Genomic DNA, 21415 nt, shown 5'->3' with positions numbered 1-21415 from the left:
GTGTCTAGAATCATGAATGGTGTGGAAAAATTGAATATGAAAATGTTATTTACTCCTTCACATAACAGAAGAACTAGGAGTCACCCAACTAATTTAATAGGCAGCAGATTTAGAAGAAACAAAAGAAAGTATTTCTTCACAGTCAACCTGTGAAACTATTTGTCAGGAGATATTGTGAAGGCCAAAACAATAACAAGGTTTCAGTAGGAACTAGAAAAATTCATGGAGAATAGGTCCATCAATGGCTATTAGCCAGGATGGGCAGGGACGGTGTCTTTTCTCTTTGCTAGAAGCTGAGAGTGGGAGACAGGGCATGGATCACTTGATGATTGCCCTGTTCTGTTCATTCCCTCTGAAGCACGTGGCATTGTCCAGTGTCAGAAGATAGGATACTGGTCTAGATGCACCATTGGTCTTACCCATTATGGCCATTCTGAGGTTCTTGATGTAACCTAATATACCCCACTTGCCTGCCAGAGCTGAGAAAAAAACCATAAGTCTTGACACCATCTCACTCTTCACAGACTTAGTAACAAAGTTTGAATATACATTTAAATTTTAACCTAACCAGGATCCCTTAAGTGACTTGCCGCAAAACATCAGAACATATTAGTATTGGAATTGAGTAGGTCTATTTTTTTCATTGATATATACTTTAGGTATAGTGCCCCTTCACGTAATTGCTAAGTTATCAGCCAAAAAAACTAGAGTTTTTCAAGGTGGAAATTATCAAGACAGTTATGGGAGAGGGGAAGATAGGAGCAAGCAACAGGAGCAGGGCATTTGGTGGAAGAGGGAGAGCAGGGATAGAGCCTTGGTAGAAGAGGTGGGTCAAGGGGTTGGGTTTGGGGGGGTCCAGTTATAAGTAATTAGAAAGGTGGCAACCCAGTGAGTTTCACACAGACCGATTCCCCAGTTTCTCATGCTTATACTGCAAATTAAGGTCAGGAAAAGTTTCAGTGTCTCTCAGACTATGCAATAAGTGATTCAGAAAAGAGGGCTCAACACCAAGTCACCAGCCAGCTTTGCACAGAGCTCGGTCTGAAAGCCAGAGCACCAGGAGAAAACTTTAGTCCCATTGATGAGTAAAGAGCCGGAGCAGACTGTCCCAAATCTGTTTGGTCCTCATCCTGTAGATGATGGGGCTCAGCATGGGAGGCACCAGGAAATACATTTTGGCCATGAGAACATGGAAATGCAGGTTCACATTCTGGCCAAACCGGTGGGTGAGGAAGCAAAAGAGAGATGGGGTGTAGGAGGCTGAAATGACACAAAGGTGGGAGCTGCATGTCCGAAAAGTCTTGAGCCGGGCACCCTTTCTTGGTAGGCTGAATATGGCCCTGAGGATCTGGATATAGGACACAGTGATAAAAAAACAAATCCGGACTAGCCACATTGAATGCCACAAAGAGGCCATAGTAACTACTAATGCGGATGTCGGCACAGGCCAGCTTCACCACAGCCATGTGCTCGCGGTATGAGTGGGCGATGATGTTGGTTCTGCAATATGACCACCACCTCGCCAGGAAGGGTTTGGGAATTATTAGTATGCCCCCACGCAGCACCACAGCTATGCTGATCTTGGCCATGATACGGTTTGTCAGGGTGGAGGAATGTCTCAGGGGATCACAGATGGCCATGTAGCGATCATACACCATGGCCACAAAGATCCCAGACTCCACCACTGTAAAGCAGTGAATGAAGTACATCTGGGTAAGACAGGCACTGAAATTTATCTCCCTGGAATTGAACCAGAAGATTGCTAGAATTTTTGGGCAGGATGGATGTGGCCAGGTCCAGGTCGGTGACAGCCAACATGCAGAGGAAATAGTACATTTGCCCATGGAGGCTTGGCTCCATCTTCACAATGAACAGGATGGTGAAGTTCCCCAAGATGGCTATGGCATACATGGTGCAGAAGGGGATGGAGATCCAGACATGGGCTGCCTCCAAGCTAGGTAAGCCCAGCAGGATGAAGGTGGAGGGGTTGGTGAAGTCGCTTGTATTGTTTGAATCTGACATCGAGTATGAGAGAATTGTCCAACTCTGAGGCAGAAAGTTGTCTCATGAATGCACCACATGTTCCCCTGACATCCTGTATGTGAACAGATTCTGGCGTGATGGTCGCATTATTAATGCCTGGATGGAGAGACAATGTTAATATGAGACACTGCATGAGCTACTGGAAGCTGTTCCCATGGGTGAAGCCAATTGCTTGCTCTTCATACACTGAAAAGTGAAATTTTCATTATTCAGATAAACAAATCATGAACAACTGACCCTACTAATGCCAATTCCACATTTGATGGTGCTTCATGCATCAATAATTCCTACACATGGTGGTGTGGAAAACCTTTAAAGGCACCAACAGGAAACACAAGTGTGGATACTGGTTATCCCTTATTATTCCTTAATACAATCAAACCCAGACCAGAGAGTCCATGCTCTCGCGAGTTCTCCATTCTCCCAGTTGCTCAAAATCTGACAGCAGGAAATAATGAAAGCTTTGCCAGGGGAAACATCCCAAATAGAACGCACCTTAGGGAAAAGAGCTGGGCATAATTGATATCAGCAACATGGAAACACCTGCTCATTCACAGAAGTGGTCAAAACAAAGGCAATGTTTGGTTGCCCAGGTAATGGGATGGAGAATAACCTACTCTAGGTATGTGCTAAGTTTGGCTAACCAGTCTCTATAAAGGATATAACAGACAGAGAGGGGTTTTTTGAGAGGGGACAGAGAGGGGTCTATGAGAATGGGGGAAGCTGCCATATGCACATAGACTGAAGAGTCTGGGCCTATTTAGTGTAGAGAAGAGACAATGAAGTGGTTATATGATAGAAGAGAATAAAATAACAGAATGGAACTGATTACATTCAAGTGGAGAAATAGAGACCAGTTCCCAACCAGTGATATCTATAGACACTTAGTGCTTCAAAGGGGCTAATACCCCAAAGCTGAGGTAAATTATCAGCAAAATGATTGGGAGGAAAAATTAGTAGTTATTTAAGCAGAGTTTGTATAATAGCTAAACCACAATTCCAGAGTCAAGAAAGTGGATCATTTTTGCTAAAAACCCAATTGTGTGGCCAACAGAAGGCAGCTATTAGATGGGAAAAAGCATATATAAGAAAGAGGGGAAAAAGGAGAAGCATATAACAAGTAATATAAATCAGAAGATATGAAAACTTAAAAGGAAAGTTGAAGACATCTGGGAAAAATCCATGTTTCTCAGGCCTAAGGATCACAAAAAGGAGGTTAGTAAGTATATTGAGAACAAAAGAAATCCTATAAAAGGTTTGGGCCAATTCCAAGAGGGAGAAAGGAAACTTGTTAATGTTGCAGGAAAAGGAGATGTGTTTGTGACGGGTTCGGCCACAGAAGGCCCCTTGGGACTGTCACCTGACGTGCTGAGACTACCTCTGAGGCTGTAAGTGGTTTCAAGTATAGAGTGCAACATCACGATCACATCACGTCATATAGAGTGCAACATCACACTGTTCAAGAGATAGTTTTGTTCTGCATTTAGAAAGAAGCAGTATGATGTACTCATCATCTTCATCATTAGGATGAAATACTTTCCAGTCCATTAGCTGTCAAGGAGGATGTTAAACAGCATCTGCAGTAGAACCTTAGAGTTACAGACACCAGGGTTAGGAACTCACCGATCAACCACACCTCTCATTCAAAGCCAGCAATATGCAATCAGGTTGCAGCAGAGCCAAAACAAACACTAAAACAAAACAAAATGAAAACCGGAAAAGTCAAATACAGGACATGAGTCTGTTAAATGTAAAAGATTAAAAAATCAAGGGAAAGTTTAAAAAAAAGATTTGACATGGATAAGAAACAATGGAAAAGCTGGTATGAGATTAGTTTAAAAAAGTCTATGAATATAATTAATGCCAGTCAACAATAGGGTTTATGGAAACCAGATCTTGTCAAATAAAACCAGTTTCAATGTTTAATGAGAGTACGTTTGGCTGACCTGGGAACTGAGCAGATGCAATAGATTTTGATTTCTCCCAGACATTCGATTGAACAGAGGAAAATATTCAAATAAAAAATAAACAGGGTACAATATCAGTGGAGCACACATAAAAACATACTAAAAATTGGCTAGCTGACAGATCTCAGAAAGCAGCTTTCAATGGGCCATTGTTAGCAAGTGGGGCTGTTTCTAGTGGGGTTCTGCAGAGATGAGTTCTAGGCCAGATGCTATTCAATATTTTCATAAATGATCTGGAAGCAAATAGAAAATTACTTCAGATAAAATTTATGACCGACCCAAAGATTGGCACAGTGGTTACAATAAGGAGGCCAGGGCAGGTATACCAATTGATCACCAATTGATCTGGAGAATTTAGTGATCTGGGCCCAGCCAAACAAAATGTTTAAATATATTAAAATGCAAATTTATCATCTAGGAACAGGAAATACAGGCCCGACCCACAGACTAGAACACTGCATTATGGAATCCAGGGACCCTTAAAAGGATTTACAGGTTACTGTGGACAACCAACTCATCGTGAGCTCCCAGTGTGATGCTGTGGCCAAAAGGGCTGATGTGACCTTGGATGCATAAACAGGAGAGTGGCACTGGTGTAACCAACTGCATCCAGTTCTGGGGTCCACACTTCAGAAAGGATTTTGAAAAATTGGAGAGAGTGGAGAAAGGAGCCATAAAAATTATTTGAGACTGACAAAAGAGACTTCAAAAATGTCATTTATCAAAAAAGATGACAAAGGGGAAACTTTCATGGGGAAAAGACTGATAATGGACTCTGTAATCTAGTGGAAAAAGGATGAGCAAGACAGAATGGCTGAAAGCTGAAACCAGAGAAATTCCAGATGGAAATGTTTAGCCAAATGTTTAGCACTAAGGGTTGTTATCCATTGGAACAAACTGTGAAGGGAAGTGGTTCTCCATCTTCACATGGCTGCAGATCCAGACTGGATTCTTTTCTGGAAGATCTGCTTGAGGGCTTGTCTGCACTTAAAACACTACAGCAGAGCTGCCGTAGTGCTTCAGTGTAGACACGACTTTCACCAGTGGCAGGCATCCACTATGGAGGGCAGAACCCTGGCGTAGAGGGGCACTGGGGTCTGGGAGGGACACAGGGGGCAGCGGAAGGTGAGACATCATCCTGCAGGGGGAACTCTGGGGCAGCAGAGCTAATCCCAGGAAGACCAGCTTGGAGGCGCCGCACCGGTGAGTCCCGCCTCACTAGAAGGTGGTGGAGAATGCAGGCATAGGCAGTCCACCCCCCATACAAGGGGCAGGGCAAGGACTGTGGGGCTATTGCCTGGACAGCAGGAAGCAGGGGATAATGGATCCTGGATGCACTGGGGTTTTCTACGCAGAGACCCCAGCGCCCCGGCAGAAGGGGGAAGACGACTTGCAGGGGATCCAGGAGGCCCAAAAGGGAATATGGGAGGTGCAGTGGGCCCTCCATGAACAGTTGGGCCTCTGGCAGAGGAACAGCGGGCCCTGGTACAACTCCTCCGACAGGAGTTTTGGAGGAAATGGGAAGAAGGCCGTGAGAGGCTGAGCATCAGGGCCAGGAGGCCTGTGGCAAGGCGAAGGGCTTGCTACGCCTGTGGGCGAACTGGGCGTCTAAGACGGGACTGTCCCTATTGAGGTGGGGACAGGGTACCTCAGCCCGAGCCAGGACAAAGACAAGTCCCTAGGACAGTCTTCTGGATGAGGGAACCCAAGCGGCTGCCGACCTGTTGGGCCTGTGGGCAACAGGACCACATGCAGTGGACATGCCCAAGCCTGACGCGGAGGGTCCAGGTCAGTCCCGGCAAGAGGATGGGACCCCAGACGGATCAAGAGAAGACCGGGCAGCAAGGAGGCAGAGAGCCTGCCGGAGCTGCCAGATGCCAGGCCACATTTGGTGGCACTGCCCCGTCAGGGGAACAAAGAGGCTGCCGGAGAAGGTACCTGTGGGCCCAGAAGGACTAACACTGAAGGAAGTGGCGAAGACAGTACCCGGGACAGACTGGCCCCTGCACAAAGTCAGGACCCAGACCGTCACTGGGAAAATCTTCAGCCAAGAAACCCAGACAGAGTGGGGCCTACAAGAGGCCGAGACCCAGGTGGTCATAGTAAAAGAGACCAGATAGACACAGACCCCAAGAGTGGAGGGACTGGGAGATACTTAATCTTAAGTGTTTAGTGTCATTACTGGGTAAATCTGAGTCATATATTGGCCTGGCTAAATGGCTGATCTCTTGAGAATAGAAGGACTCTATATGTGGTGAAATTGGTTTTCACTAGCTGCTCATCATGGTGTCCAGTGTTCGAGTGGTGAGCCAAGGGCTGGGATGCCTAAGGAGACTGCATTTTGGCTTCTAGTTACCCAGTGTGATGCAACAGAAGTTTACATGTGTTACTGGCTTGGTATAATCTAGTGATAGAATGAATAACCACCACTCTGGGGTGAGTCTTCCCCATTTCTCAGCTGTTTGTCCTGAATTTGGCATCCTCTGCTGTGTCCCAATGAAGCACGGTGTCACATAGACATCACAGATAGGTACTTTAAAGACTATTGCTCACTACTCCCAGGAGGTATCCCCCTTTTACAAATGGAAAAACTGAGGCAGCAGAAGGGGAAGTGTCTTGAGCCAGGAACATCTCCCATGAGTCCCTAGCTGCCAATCCATTGCTTAGTGTCTCTCAGATCTGGCTCGTACAGTCCGTGCACCAGCACAGAGGTGTGGTGTTCTCTATTGAGGGAATTTCCCCTGATTTCAATGGGGCTGCACCCACTTACACCAGCTGAGGAGTTGGCTCAAGTCATTGAACAGGAGATAATCATCAGGGACCAGTGAGCTGGGAGCAAAGAATCCCAGCTCTGCCATGGATTCGCTGGGTGACCTTGTCACTGCGTGACCAGAGTCACTTCCTCACTCTGAACCACAACCTCTACAGGCATTAAATGAAGAGTATTTATTATTTCTAGTGTGCTGCTACCAAAAGGCTCAAATCAGGGCTATAGAATCACACACTGCATTGATTTGATACCCTGCAGCACATCCTTGGGCTCTATGCATTATGTAGAATTCCAGCCAGTGTTTGGTACAGATGTGGGGACCTACATGAAAGACCCCCTAAGCTTATTCTTACAAGCTTAGGTTAAAAACTTCCTCAAGGTACAAACTTTGCCTTGTCCTTGAACCCTATGCTGCCACCACCAAGTAATTTAAACAAAGAACAAGGAAAGAGCCTACTTGGAGACATCTCCCCCCGCAAATATCCCTCCAAGCCCTACCCCCCCTTTCCTGAGGAAGGCTTGATAAAAATCCTCACCAATTTGCATAGGTGAACACAGACCCAAACCCTTGGATCCACAGACCCAAACCCTTGGATCTTAAGAACAATGAAAAAGCAATCGGGATCTTAAAAGAACAATTTTTATTAAAGAAAAAGTAAAAGAATCACCTCTGTAAAACCAGGATGGTAAATACCTTACAGGGTAATTAGATTCAAAACATAGAGAATCCCCCTAGGTAAAACCTTAAATTACAAAAAGACACAAAAACAGGAATATACACTCCATTCAGCACAGCTTATTTACCAGCCATTTAAACAAAAGGAAATCTAACGCATTTCTAGTTAGTTTACTTACTAAAAGTTCTAAGACTCCATTCCTGTTCACCCCCCTCCACCTTTGAAAGTATCTTGTCCCCTCATTGGTCATTTTGGTCAGGTGCCAGCGAGGTTACCTTAGCTTCTGAACCCTTTACAGGTGAAAGGGTTTTGCCTCTAGCCAGGAGGGATTTTATAGTTCTGTATACAGAAAAGTGGTTACTTTCCCTTTATATTTATGACATGCCCACAAGCAAAGGGGGTGAAAAGAGTTAAGAGATGGCACTAAAGGGTTACAGGGTAGGTTGGAATGGAATATATGAGCACACACTGGAATGCTGCCTGGCTCTTCTTTCAAGTCAAGGCCAAGCAACCAGTTGGGAGGGGCAAGGGAATATGGGAGAGAAGGTATAAAACACTAAAAGGCCAAAGAAATGCCTGTCCCTGACCGCAACACAACCTCACTCCTCATCCCTCCCATGAGATACAAAGGAGGTGCGATGACAACACTAGACTCACAACCCTCCAAATGCAACATGTCAATAAGTTGTACAAGTTAGACAGAGGGCGTGCATTGCTGGTATATTTGGGACCTGCTGAGGAAGGGCAGGAGGAGATGGGAATGGGGAATGGGCAATAGGGACACAGACCAGGCTTTGCAGGATCAGAGCTGGGTAAACAGTCCAAGGCATCAAAACTGGGAGCAGAACCCTGGGAAACAGACTCTGGCGTGTAGAGCTCTGGATATGTTTGCTTGGAACTAACCCCAATAAACATTGCATTGCCTGCACTTCAGGCTGCTGCTTTCTGTCTGCGTGACGAGAACCGGGTGGGAGGGGGGTGAAGGGAAATCCCTTTAACAAAGAGCAATGGCAGTTCATAGCCACAGTAATGGTGTTGGGGGTTCAGGACTCCTGGTTCCTATTTTCAGCTCTGGCACCAACTCATTGTGTGGCCTTAGGTAAATCAATTTATTGTTGCATGATTCAGTCCATCCATGACATGGGGAGAACGCTGCTAGCAGACAAGCTAAAGAATTGCGAGATGAAGTGAGAAAAAGCAACATGAGGAGCACATGTTTGACTCAGCTTCACTGTTCAGCTTCAGCCCCTGGGCAACGGGGGGCCCTGTAGTTCCAGATAAGATGTCGTGTACATGTGTAAAAAGCTGGCTAATGGCAGATGTGCTGTTTATCTCCCTCCCTATGAGCTACCAAAGTCACCCCGGACTCTGCCCAGCATCCTGCCTTCCCAGCTAACATGGGGCTTATCCTTCTGCCTCTCTCAGCTGTTCTCCTAGCTTCAAAGCTGATCCCTTGCCCTTCCCCTGAGGCCAGCCTCAGGGCAAAGGGCTCCCAGACCATTCCCATTGCAGGCTACAGGGGATGCTACAGGTCCCCAGTCAGGAGGAACAAAAGGGAACAGAAAGTTAAAGAAATAAGCCAAACAAGCTTCCCCCTTCCCTCAGGATTGTGTAGCTGAGCTTTAGGGCCCACAAACTGTATGATGCACAATCTCACCTGCCTGCTTCATAACTCTATTTCCAAACCTCAGCTGCTTTTATATGGCTTCCTGGCTTCCCTCTCTGCTTCTGATTGCCCTGTCACCACCTCCTTGCTGCACAAACTGCAGGCTCCTTCTAAGGCTGCAGCAGTCCCTGTCCAAAGCTGGAGCAGAAGGAGCTCCACTAGGGTGGGGGGAGAGAGGTGGAAATGATCCAGGGAGTGACAGAGGGATGAGAGAAAGAAGCAACAGTGGTGGGACCTTGGGGAAGAGTCAGGAGAGAAGGCAGGGCCTCCACGGTCCAGTTACCAGCAATTAGAAAGGTAGTAACCCTCCGAGTTAAGGAGCTGTACACAGACTGATTCCTCAGTTTGTCACACTGACACAACACTGTCAGTAAGACTGTCTCATAAGTGACTCAGAAAAGAGGGTCCAGCACCATGTTACCAGCCAGCTCTGCAGGGAGCCTGATCTGAGAGCCAGAGCACCAGGAGAAAACTTTTAAGTCCTTTTATGAGTAAAAAGCCGAATCAGCCTGCCCCGGATCTGTTTGGTCCTCACCCCATAGATGATGGGGTTTAGCATGGGGGGCACCAGGAGGTACACATTGGCAATGAGAACACGGAAATGAAGGGGCACATTCTGACCAAATCGGTGTGTGAGAAAGGAGAAGAGACGTGGGATATGAAAGGCTAAGATGACACAGAGGTGTGAGCTGCAAGTCCCAAAGATCTTGAGCCGGGCATCCTTTGTGGGGAGACTGAATATGGCCCTTAGGATCTGAATATATGACACAACAATTAAAAATATATCCAGACTGGTCACAGAGAGTGCCACAAAGAGGCTGTAGTAACTACTGATGCGGATGTCAGCGCAGGCCAGTTTCACCACAGCCATGTGCTCACAGTACGTATGGGGAATGACATTGGTCCTGCAATATGGCCAGCTCCTCGCCAGCAAGGGATATGGTAGTATGAGCAAGCCACCGCGGAGCATGAAAGCCAGGCCAATCTTGGCCACCACGGGGTGTGTCAGGATGGTGGAATGTCTCAGGGGATCACAGATGGCCACATAGCGATCAAAAGCCATGGCCACAAGGATCCCAGACTCCATCACTGAGAAGGAATGAATGAAGTACATCTGGGTGAGGCAGGCACTGAAATCGATCTCCCTGGAATTGAACCAGTAGATGCCCAGTGTTTTGGGTAAGGTGGATGTGGACATGACCAGGTCACTAACAGCCAGCATGCAGAGGAAATAGTACATAGGTCCATGGAGGCTTGGCTCCCTCTTCACAATGAACAGGATGGTGAAGTTCCCCAAGATGGCTATGACGTACATGGTGCAGAAAGGAATGGAGATCCAGACATGGACCGTTTCAATGCCAGGAATGCCCATCAGGATGAGGCTGGAGGGGTTGGTGAAGTCGGTTGTGTTGGAATCAGACATGGAGGAATCTGACATGGAAAGAAGCAGTATGAGGTATTCACGTCACCTGCAGTGCTGAAATTCGTTCCAGTCAATCAGCGGCCAAGAAGGGTGTTAAACAGTATCTATAGTACAACCTTATAGTTATGAACACTAGAAATACTTAATGACAGATCAAAAACACATCTCATTTTGAACCAGAAATACAAAATCAGGCGCAGCAGAGTGAGAAAAAAAAATACAGGAGAGTACTGAGTTAAACGTATAGTATTAAAATAATAAAGGGAAAGTTAAAAGAAATGACAAGATTAAAGAACAATGGAAAAGATGGATTATTTGAAAAAAAAAGCCGAGGAATATAATTAATACTAGCCAAAAATGGGGTTTATGGAAAACCAGTCTTATCAAATGAACCCCATTTCATCCATTAATGTGAGTACACATATTGTTGATCAAGGGAACCACGGAGATGCAATAGACTTTGATTTCTGAAGACATTTGTTTGGGCACGGAAAACAGTCTGATAAAAAATAAACACTGTAAAGTATCAATAAAGTACATGTAAAATGGACAAAAAACTGGTTAACTGATAGATCTCAGAAAGCAGTTGTCAATGGACCATTGTCAGCAAAAGGAGATATGTCCACTGGGGTTCTACATGGATCAGTTTTAGGCCAGATGCTATTCAATATTGTAATCAATGACCTGGGAGCAAAAAAGAAAATCATTGCAGATAACATTTGCGATGACCCAAAGATCGGCAGAGTGGATACAAGGAGGAGGCCAATGCAGTATTAATGATTTATCTGGAGTGTTTGTTGAGCTGGGCCACAAACACACAAAACACACAAAACACACAATATGTTTTAAAACAGTCAAATGAAAAGTTATCCTCTAAAAAAGGGAATGCAAGTCCAACCCAAAGACATGGGCACTGCATTATGGAACACAGGGACCCTGAAAAGGATTTTGGGGTCACCATGGACATCATGAGATCCGAGCGCGATGCTGTGGCAAAAAGGGCTGATGCAATATTTGGATGCCTTACCAACCTGGTTGCCTTCTTTGATGAGATAACTGCATCTGTAAATATAGCAAAAGCGGTGCAGATGATACTTTGATTTTAGCAAAGCTTTGGATATGTTCTCCAGTGCTTCACCACCCTCCTAGTGAATAATGACTTATGCAGAGATGCTGAGGAAACTGGGATTGTTTAGACTGCAGAAGAGAAGAGTGAGGGGAGGATTTGATAGCAGCCTTCAACTACCTGAAGGGGGGTTCCAAAGAGGATGGAGCTCAGCTGTTCTCAGGGGTGGCAGATAACAGAACAAGGAGCAATAGTCTCAAATTGCAGTGGGGGAGGCCTAGGTTAGATATTAGGAAACACTGTTTCACTAGAAGGGTGGTGAAGTACTGGAATGGGTTATCTTGACAAAGCTCAGCTTGACAAAGCCCTGTCTGGGATGATTTAGTTGGCATTGGTCCTGCTTTGAGCAGGATTTGGACTAGATGACCTCTTGTGATCTCTTCCAATCTTTATCTTCTATGATTCTATGATTATTGGAGCAAAGTGCATAGCTGAATGGGATTCACAAATGGATTGGGTATTTTAGGTGGCAGCACCACTAGTTAAGGCTGTCTGACACCTGCAATTAGAAGACCAGATTTTCAGTTGCTTATAAGTTTGCCAGACTTTAATGGTTTGGACTGAAATTTGCCACGCTGGGTGTCTACTTCCAGCTGCATAGGGTTGTTTTTTTTTTAAAAAAAGTTTCAGGTATAACAGTTTAGCCAACTTCTCGAATAAAGCTAGGAGAGAAAATGTCTTACTCGTGTTGAATAATTTTTATATTTTTTTCAGTTAGGATTCCTAGTACCTCCATGCTTTCCAGCAGGTAAAATCAGGTAACAATCTCCTCCTCTACCGCCTCTCCATCTCCATTGACAGACAGAACCCTGAGATGCAAGAAGAGGAGGTGACATTATTTGACATGTACTAACACCTTTAAACATGAAGGGTCCCCTGTGCGACTGAAATGCAGTCATCTGGGGGCTGGAGGCCATCAGCTGGGTCAGGCGGGGGTGCACAGAAAGGAATGGTATTTTGGCCAGTGATACTGGAGCAAACTCACACCTTCTGGCAAGTCCTTGGGATGTTTAATGGCTGTGAAGATCAGAAAGGACCCCAGACTTACACTCTATCCTATGATGCCCATGTTGCACGGTGTTTGTCGAGCAGGTGAGCTCCTCAGCAAGAGATGGGTACCTGCGAATTCTGAGACGGAAGCGTCTTCTCTGGGAATCCCCCTCCAGTAGCCGTGTCCCACACCTCTCTCATTCCAGCATCTGTGGCAGCATCCTACACCGCGAGTCAACACAGGAGTGTTCACGGTTTATAATATAGCTCTGTACAATCCCAGTGGGATTCGCTCAGTCTCTAGTGGATACACGAGATTCTGAGATAAGCTGGAGACCAGCCTGTCTGTGTTTCTGGAATCTTTATCCTGTTTTAGAAGTAAACATTAATTAAAGGAACTTCCCTAAGGAAAATGAGAACTCTGGCTCACAGAGGAATTGGCTCTTTGCATTTGTTTGTATATTTAAAAATGATAGTTTATTATTAAGAAAACTAGGGATAATGCCTAGCTCTTTATTGGATCTGGCACCTTGTACATGCCCAGCATGGATGTGTAGATAATAGACAGAGATATCTGGAGAAGGATGAGGGGAGACATGAATACTTCCTGGAGACACATGGGGCAATCACTACGGTATCAGAGATGAGTAATTCTCATCAGTAACTGTCACAGAGTGTGAGGGAGTCAGGGCCCTTCACCGCCCCCCAACTTCCTGCGATTCACCATGATTCTCAGCCAGCCAGTAAAACAGAAGAGGGATGGGGAGCCCAGACCGGCTCTGGGCCTCTTTATTTCCTCCACCCCCATCTCCCCAGCCAGCTCCAAAATGAAACTCCCTTCAGCCCCTCTTCTGGACTTTGTCTCTTTCCCGGGATAGGAGGCCACCTAATCTCTTTGTTCCACAACACCTTCAGTTGGCACCTTGCAGGGGAGGGGCCCAGGCCATTAATTGCCAGGGGACAGGGTGTCAGCAATTTTCTGTGCAGATGGCATCACACTAGCCCTCTAGGGCTCTGCAACAATCACACACCCCTATCTCACCACCTAGATACTTAAGAAATACATAGGGGAAACTGAGACATTCACACAGTAGCCAGAGAAAACATTAAGAACATTCCCATTTAGTCACAGTAACTATCACAATACTTTGCATCACCTTTCATTGAAGGATCTTGAAAACACCTAGCAAAGGAAAGTCATTATGAACACATCCCTATTATAGGAAAATTAAAACAACGGGAAACATGACTTGGCTGAGGTCAAAAGAGAATGACAGAAAGAACCCAGGTGTCCTGTTCTCCCTTCCATAACCACTGACTTTCCATCAATAACTGAGTGCATGACAAGAAGGAAATAGACCCGCAGTCTAGCCGGGCCTGTTCATTGGGTGTGTGTGATGGACTTTCCTGGGGTGGAACCTGGAACTGGGGTACTGCTAAACCCCCTGGCATAGCAATCTTGGCCCCCTCTCACACATGAGGCTGTGACAAGCTGTAATCATCTGCAGGTCTTGCATTTACACAGCCATACACAGAGAGGGACACACCCAGCTGCAGGTACATGAATGCTTTCACTAGCCACACATGAACCAACAATAGAGAGTCTGAAGCCAGTTCCTTCAAGCTCCCAGCTGAGGACCCCAGAGCTGTATAGTCTTGCCCTGGTCAGAAGCCTGATGGATGTAAGTTTATTGCCCACTCCCCATCTTCCTCAGTGAGGAGAGGACAATTCACCAGCCCTGGTTCCTGAGCAGATTTCCCTTTTGCTTTTCAAACACACTGGTATAGGTAATAATAATAATAATTAATAATAGTAGTAATAATAATTAATAATAAAAACTATGAAAATATGGATTTTAAGTGTTTATAAGTAATAGAGAACAGATCAAAGTTGGCTATCTATGAAATAAATAAAATTGCAATCTAAGTTTGATACACTAGACAGGATTTGAATCAAGGTGTGTCTCACCCTGATGGTACAAACAGTCCACCCATCTTTCATATCCAGGCTAGAAATCCCTTCAGCCTGGGACCACAGCCCCAGTTCAGTCCTTTGTTCCAACGATGTTTCAAGGAGCTGAGTTCTCAGGGAATGCAGCAAAGTGATGATGTTGATTTTCCCTGTTATAACTTCTGCCATGCCAAAACAAAGCCCGCAGCACACTTAGTGGATAAGGTCAGGCACAAGAGGGAATCCAGTGTCCCATGAGCTGGTCACAGACCCTTGCATGCTCTGATGTGTCATAGCAGGGGCTATTCCCATATCCTGACTAGAACAGTCAAAGGAAAATCCACCCGGTATGTAAAGGCTTCTTCAGATGCTTATTGTGTTTCTTAATGGGACAATACTTTGAATGGTTCATCCACAATATGCTGGCTAGAGTGGATGTAAAGTATCTTGTGGCAGTTACCAAAGGAGCAGACACATTTGAAATACAGAGCCATAGTCAATATACATAATATCAGATACAAAAATGGTACATGCATACAGATGGGGTTAGCATATTCAGCAAATCCTAACTTTTCCACTGACACTTCACATGACAGATTTTGGACAAGATTTGTTGCAATTTAAAACACAGGTGAATCTGGGGTGCCAGGGTGTTGCTTTGGGCTACAGCATATCACAGCAATATATCAATAAAACGAGAGCTCTGTGAGATCTAATTTTGTATTTTTATATAAAACATAAATCCATGTCCTGGAAAAGACTGCATTCTGGTCTCTACGACAAAGAAAAACAAGTCAAAGTATAGATAAATGGAAAACATAAGAATGATTTCAATGCTACCCATCACAGATGCAATAAGTGACCTTTTTTAAATGTCCGTCTCATATTCGTTGTTCAGCAAGTGTCACCTGAGCTTGCTGTTTTTCAGACCTTAGCCTCACACACATTACTGGAACACGGGACCTTTTGAAACAGAATCTTCAGAGCCATTCATCCCATAGGTCACCATCTCCATCTTCATGGCAAATCCCAAAAGAGGATAGCCTCCTTGCAAACCAAGCACTATCTGGATCTATCCTTAGGAAGGTGCTTAAGGAGGTCTGGTTATATATTTGAGCAGCGATCACTGGCCATGTAGTGGCATTCCATGTAGAATCATAGAATCACAGAATATTAGGGTTGGAAGAGACCTCAGGAGGTCATCCAGTCCAATCCCCAGCTCAAAGCAGGACCAACCCCAAGAAATCATCCCAGCCAAGGCTTTGTCAAGATGGGCCTTAAAACCTCTAAGAATGGAGATTCCACCATCTTCTTAGGTAACCCATTCCAGTGCTTCACCACCCTCATAGTGAAACAGTGTTTCCTAATATCCAACCTAGACCTTCCCCACTGCAACTTGAGACCATTGCTCCTTGTTCTGTCATCTGCCACCACTGAGAACAGCCATCTCCATCCTCTTTGGAACCCCCCTTCATGTACTTGAAGGCTGCTATCAAATCCCCCCTTATTCTTCTCTTCTGCAGACTAAATAACCCCAGTTTCTTCAGCCTCTCCTCATAAGACATGTGCCTCAGTCCCCTAATCATTTTTGTTGCCCTCCGATGGACTCTCTCCAATTTGTCCGCATCTTTTCTGTAGTAGGGAGATGAAAACTGGACACAGTACTCCAGTTGTGGCCTCATCAGTGCTGAATAGAGGGGAAGAATCACTTTCTTAGATCTGCTGGCAATGCTCCTACTAATACAGCCCAGTATGCCATTGGCCTTCTTGGCAACAAGGGCACGCTGCTGATTCATATCCAGCTTCTTATCCACTGTAACCCCCAGGTTCTTTCCTGCAGAACTGCTGCTTAATCAGTCGGTCCCCAGTCAGTAGCAGTGCATGGGATTCTTCCATCCTATGTTCAGGACTCTGCACTAGTCCTTGTTGAACCTCATTAGATTTCTTTTGGTCCAATCCTCCAAGAATCCCCTAGTTCTTGTGTTATGAGGAGTAAATAGCAATCCCTTATCTACTTTCTCTACATTAGTCATGATTTTATAGACCTCAATCATATCCCCCCTTAGTCATCTCTTTTCCAAAATGAAAAATCCCAGTCTTTACATGCCCTTGCATGCGTCAATGAATCATAGTAGGAGCTATTACCCTACTCTAGCTTACATGTTCACAGGACAGTTCATTAAGTGGCGATAAGCTTCTTCCATGACCCATTATGTTCACTGTGTTCATGGAATATGGAGGTTCCAGGGTTTTGCTTTGGGGTACAGAGTATCATAGTAATATATCTATAGAAATAGAGCTCTGAAAGATCTAAATTTTTATTTTTGTATAAAACATACATCTATATTCCGAAATGACTACATTCTGGTCTGTACCACAGGAGAAAAGCAAGATGAGGTAAAGAGCAAAGGAAAATAAGAGAGTGTTTCCCTGCTACCCATCACACATATAATTCATGACCCCCTGAAAATGTCCCCCACTTTCCTTGTTCAGCAAACATCACCTGCACTTCTGTTTTTCAGACCTTAGCCTCACACACATTACTGGATCAACAGACCTTTTCCCTCAGTATCTGGGGAGCCATTAATCCCGTCAGTTACTATCAAGATCTTTTTTGGCAAACCCCAAAGGAAAGTAGCATTCTTGCAAACAAAGCATCCTTGCAAACCAAGCATTGCCTGGATCAATCTCTGGGAAAGTGCTGAAGGTCATCAGGTTTTCTGTTTGGCTTATGTCCATCCCTGGCAGTCTTGCAATGCCACCAGAATCTTTTGGTGTCCAAATGATCGATGACTGTATAGTGGCATTCCGTGGTATGTTCACTTCAGAGTTTGCTGGTCTTTCACTCTTGTAATGTGTCCCTAGCAAGAAAACTGCCAAAACTGACACAGGTAATAGGGGTAGTTTCTGGGCTCAGCTTCAAATATCCTTACTCCACATCTTGTGGTATCCCATGATATGGATCAGGTGTTGGAGACCACAAGCATAGAAAATGTCATCCCAGGGTTCCTCAGCCTTCATCAGCCCCCTCATATAGGTTACAGTACAGCTTACGCTCAAATAAATTTGTTAGTCTCTAAGGTGCCACAGGTACTCCTTTTCTTTTTGCGAATACAGACTAACACGGCTGCTACTTTGAAAAATAAAAGGAAAGTTTAAAAAAACAGATTTGACAATGTTAGTAAACAATGGTAAAGCTGCTAAGGAATTAGTTCCAAAAAAGATGAGGAATATAAGTAATGCCAGTCAACAACATGGTTTATGGAAAACAGACATTGATTTCATTGAAGCATTTGATTTACTAGGGGAGAATATTCAGTTAAAAATGCACAATATACAATATCAGTAGTGTATAGGGTAAATGGACTAACTGGACTAACTGACAGATCTCAGAAGACATTTGTCAATGGGCCATCATCAGTGAGTGGAGCTGTGGTTAGTGCGGTTCTCCAGGGATCAGTCCTAGGCCCAATGATATTCAATATTTTCATCAAGCATCTGGAAGCAAATAGGAAATCATGACAGATACATTTTACGGATGACTCAAAGATTGGCAGAGTGGTTACAATGAGGACTCCAGGGCAGGCATAACAATTGATCTGAAGCATTTGGTGAGCTGGGCCCGTGCAAATAAAATATTTTTATAGTGTGAAACAGACTAGAGCATAGTATTATGGAAGTCAGGGACCCTGAAAGGATTTAAGGGTTTTAATGGACAACCAACTCATGAGCTTCCAATTCAATGCTGTGGTCAAAAGGGCTGATGTGATCCTTGGACACACAATCAGGGGAATGGTGAGTTGGAGCATGGGAGGGATTTTACCTCTGCACATGGCACTGATGGCACCAACTGCATCCAGTTCTCGGGTCCACATTTCAAAAATGATGTTGAAAAATTGGAGAGGTTGTAGAAAAGAGACACAAAAATGATTGGAGACTGGACAAAATGCCTGACAGCAGGAGAGAGACATAAAGAGCTTCATCTATTTATCTTATAAAAAAGACAGGGGTTTCAACATAGCACAGCAGATTTTGGTGAAATCTCAGGAGAAACTCCATAACTGTAAGAACTGGAGGATAGTAGAACAGATGCCCGGTAGGTCATGGAAGTTCCTTCAGTGTGGGTTTTCCAAAGAAGACTGGATAGTCATCTAACTGGGATGGTTTAGATGCAACAAATTCTGCATCTTGACAGGAGATTAGGCTCGCTGACCCTTGCAGTCTCTTCTCATCCTGTGGATCTGTGATTGTATGCCATAATATCATTGTGTACACCAGGCTTTAGTCAAACACAAATTATGGATTTCAATACAGGGGTAACCGTATGACATTTAATGGCCTGCATTTTCCAGGAATTCAGACAGGATGATCTAATGGTCTTTTCTAGCTTGACATTCTATGAATATATCAATAACAAAAGTAGAACAAGCATTTATATTTCCTGTGTCTCATAATAGACAAACAAGAGAATATTCAGTTACACTGAAAGCCCGAACATACAATACTGATAAAAGAAAATTGTTTACATAATACATATTTGGCCTGTGGAACTCCTTGACACAGATATTATTGGAGCAAAGTTCTTAGCTGTATGGGATTCACAAATGAATTGGCCATTGTAGGTGGTGCTGGTGGCATTACCTTTAGGTAAGGCCATCTGAAACTTTCAATTAGGAGATTTCATTTTCAGTTGCTTATAGTTTGTCAAAATTTTAAGTGTTTGGACTGAAATTTCCTATGCTGGGTGTCTACTTCTGGATGAATAGGATTTGAAAGTTTCAGGTGTAACAGTTCAGCCGACTTCTCGAATGTAGCTGTGAGAAAATATGTCTTGGCCATGTTGAAAAATTCATATAATTGTTCCAGTGAGGAGCCCTAGCAGCTCCATGTTTCCAGCAGATAAAAGTCAGGTAACCACTGTGATGGGTTGGATCACAGAAACCTCCTGGGGGTTGCCAACTGATGTGCCAAGACTGTTTCTGCCCCTGCTTTCCTGCCCTGGCAGCTTGGGAGTCCAGAGCCCTGCCCGGTGTGAGTCAGACCCGCTAGCCTGCTGAAAATGCAGAGAGTGGACTAGATGATACATCAGAGGGAAGGGAATAGAAGGAGACTCTGCCGACTGGAAGGCATGAGATGCCCTGTCCTAGAGATGGGGGTTCCACGACCACCGCTCCCAAGAGAAGGAGGCGGGTGGTGGTGGTCGGGGACTATCTCCTCAGGGGAACTGAGTCATCTATCTGCTGCCCCGACCGGGAAAACCGAGAAGTCTGCTGCTCGCCAGGAGCTAGGATTCACGATGTGATGGAGAGACTACTGAGACTCATCAAGCTCTTGGATCGCTATCCCTTCCTGCTTCTCCACATGGGCACCAATGATACTGCCAAGAATGACCCTGAGCGGATCACTGCAGACTACGTGGCTCTGGGAAGAAGGATAAAGGAGTTTGAGGTGCAAGTGGTGTTCTCGTCCATCCTCCCGTGGAAGGAAAATGCCAGTGTAAAGACTGTCAAATCATGGAAGTCAACGAAAGTGTATGCAGGTGGTGTCGGAGAGAAGGCTTTGGATTCTTTGACCAGGGGATGGTGTTCCAAGAGGGAGGCGTGCTAGGCAGAGATGGGCTTCACCTAACAAAGAGAGAGAAGAGCATCTTCGCAAGCAGGCTGGCTAACCTAGTGAGTAGGGCTTTAAACTAGGTACTGAGAAAGAGGGACAATCAGCGAGTTATCTCAAGTGCCTATACACAAATGCAAGAAGCCTGGGAAACAAGCAGGGAGAACTGGAAATCCTGACACAGTCAAGGAATTATGATGTGATTGGAATAACAGAGACTTGGTGGGATAACTCACATGACTGGAGTACTGCCATGCATGAATATAAACTGTTCAGGAAGGACAGGCAGGTCAGAAAAGTTAGGGGACTTACATTGTATGTAAGAGAGCAGTATGGCTGCTCAGAGCTTTGGTATGAAACTGCAGAAAAACCTGAGAGTCTCTGGATTGAGTTTAGAAGTGTGAACAACAAGGGTGACGCTGTGGTGGGAGTCTGCTATAGACCACCGGATTAAGGGGATGAGGGGGACGAGGCTGTTTTCCGGCAACTCATGGAAGTTACTAGATCGTAGGCCCTGGTTCTCATGGGAGACGACAATCACCCTGATATCTGCTGGGAGAGCAATACAGCGGTGCACAGACAATCAAGGAAGTTTTTTGAAAGTGTAGGGAACAATTTCCTGGTGCAAATGCTGGAGGAACCAACTGGGGCAGAGCTCTTCTTGACCTGCTGCTCACAAACCGGGAAGAATCAGTAGTGGAAGCAAAAGTGGATGGGAACCTGGGAAGCAGTGACCATGAGATGATCGAGTTCAGGATCCTGACACAGGGAAGAAAGGAGAGCAGCAGACTTCAGAAAAGCAGACTTTGACTCCCTCAGGGAACTGATGGGCAGGATCCCCTGGGAGAATAACATGAGGGGGAAAGGGATCCAGGGGAGCTGGATGTATTTTAAAGAATCCTTATTGAGGTTACAGGGACAAACCATGCCGATGTGTAGAAAGAATAGTAAATATGGCAGACAACCAGCTTGGCTTAACAGTGAAATCCTTGCTGATCTTAAACACAAAAAAGAAGCTTACAAGAAGTAGAAACTTGGATAAATGACCAGGGAGGAATATAAAATTATTGCTCAGGAATGCAGGGGTGCAATCAGGAAGGCCAAATCACAGTTGGAGTTGCAGCTAGCAAGAGATGTTCAGAGTAACAAGCAGGGTTTCTTCAGGTATGTTAGCAACAAGAAGAAAGTCAAG

At 45.0% G+C, this 21415-nt stretch overlaps 1 protein-coding gene and 1 pseudogene across 2 annotated transcripts; both read right to left on the bottom strand.

The window, feature by feature from the left end:
* Positions 1-1069: 1069 nt before the first annotated feature.
* LOC119841854 lies at positions 1070-2022 on the bottom strand (annotated as a pseudogene).
* A 7576-nt stretch (positions 2023-9598) lies between these two features.
* Positions 9599-17898, bottom strand: LOC119862087 (olfactory receptor 52E2-like). 2 transcript variants are annotated; one of them, XM_038418070.1, is made up of 2 exons: positions 17874-17898; positions 9599-10524 (listed from the first exon to the last, which is right to left on the bottom strand). In XM_038418070.1, the coding sequence occupies exons 1-2, from the start codon at positions 17896-17898 to the stop codon at positions 9599-9601; spliced, it is 951 nt and encodes a 316-aa protein (XP_038273998.1). The 2 variants fall into 2 exon arrangements, with proteins under 2 accessions (XP_038273998.1, XP_038274008.1); XM_038418080.1 differs by lacking the exon at positions 17874-17898 and having other exon boundaries at positions 9599-10546.
* Between the last annotated feature and the right edge of the window lie 3517 nt (positions 17899-21415).

Source organism: Dermochelys coriacea, chromosome 1 (assembly GCF_009764565.3).
Source record: "Dermochelys coriacea isolate rDerCor1 chromosome 1, rDerCor1.pri.v4, whole genome shotgun sequence".
Classification (NCBI taxonomy): Eukaryota; Metazoa; Chordata; order Testudines; family Dermochelyidae; genus Dermochelys; species Dermochelys coriacea.
Note: the sequence above shows the minus strand (reverse complement) of the source record. Positions and strands in the feature narration are given on the sequence as shown.

Bases quoted from the DNA above. Each gene is read 5' to 3' on its own strand.
- LOC119862087 (XM_038418070.1), bottom strand. From the start codon at position 17,898: ATGAAATCAATGTCTGTTTTCCATA. The intron at 10,525-17,873 runs AACCATGTTGTT...CCAACACAACCG, and splicing joins ATCAATGTCTGTTTTCCATA to ACTTCACCAACCCCTCCAGC.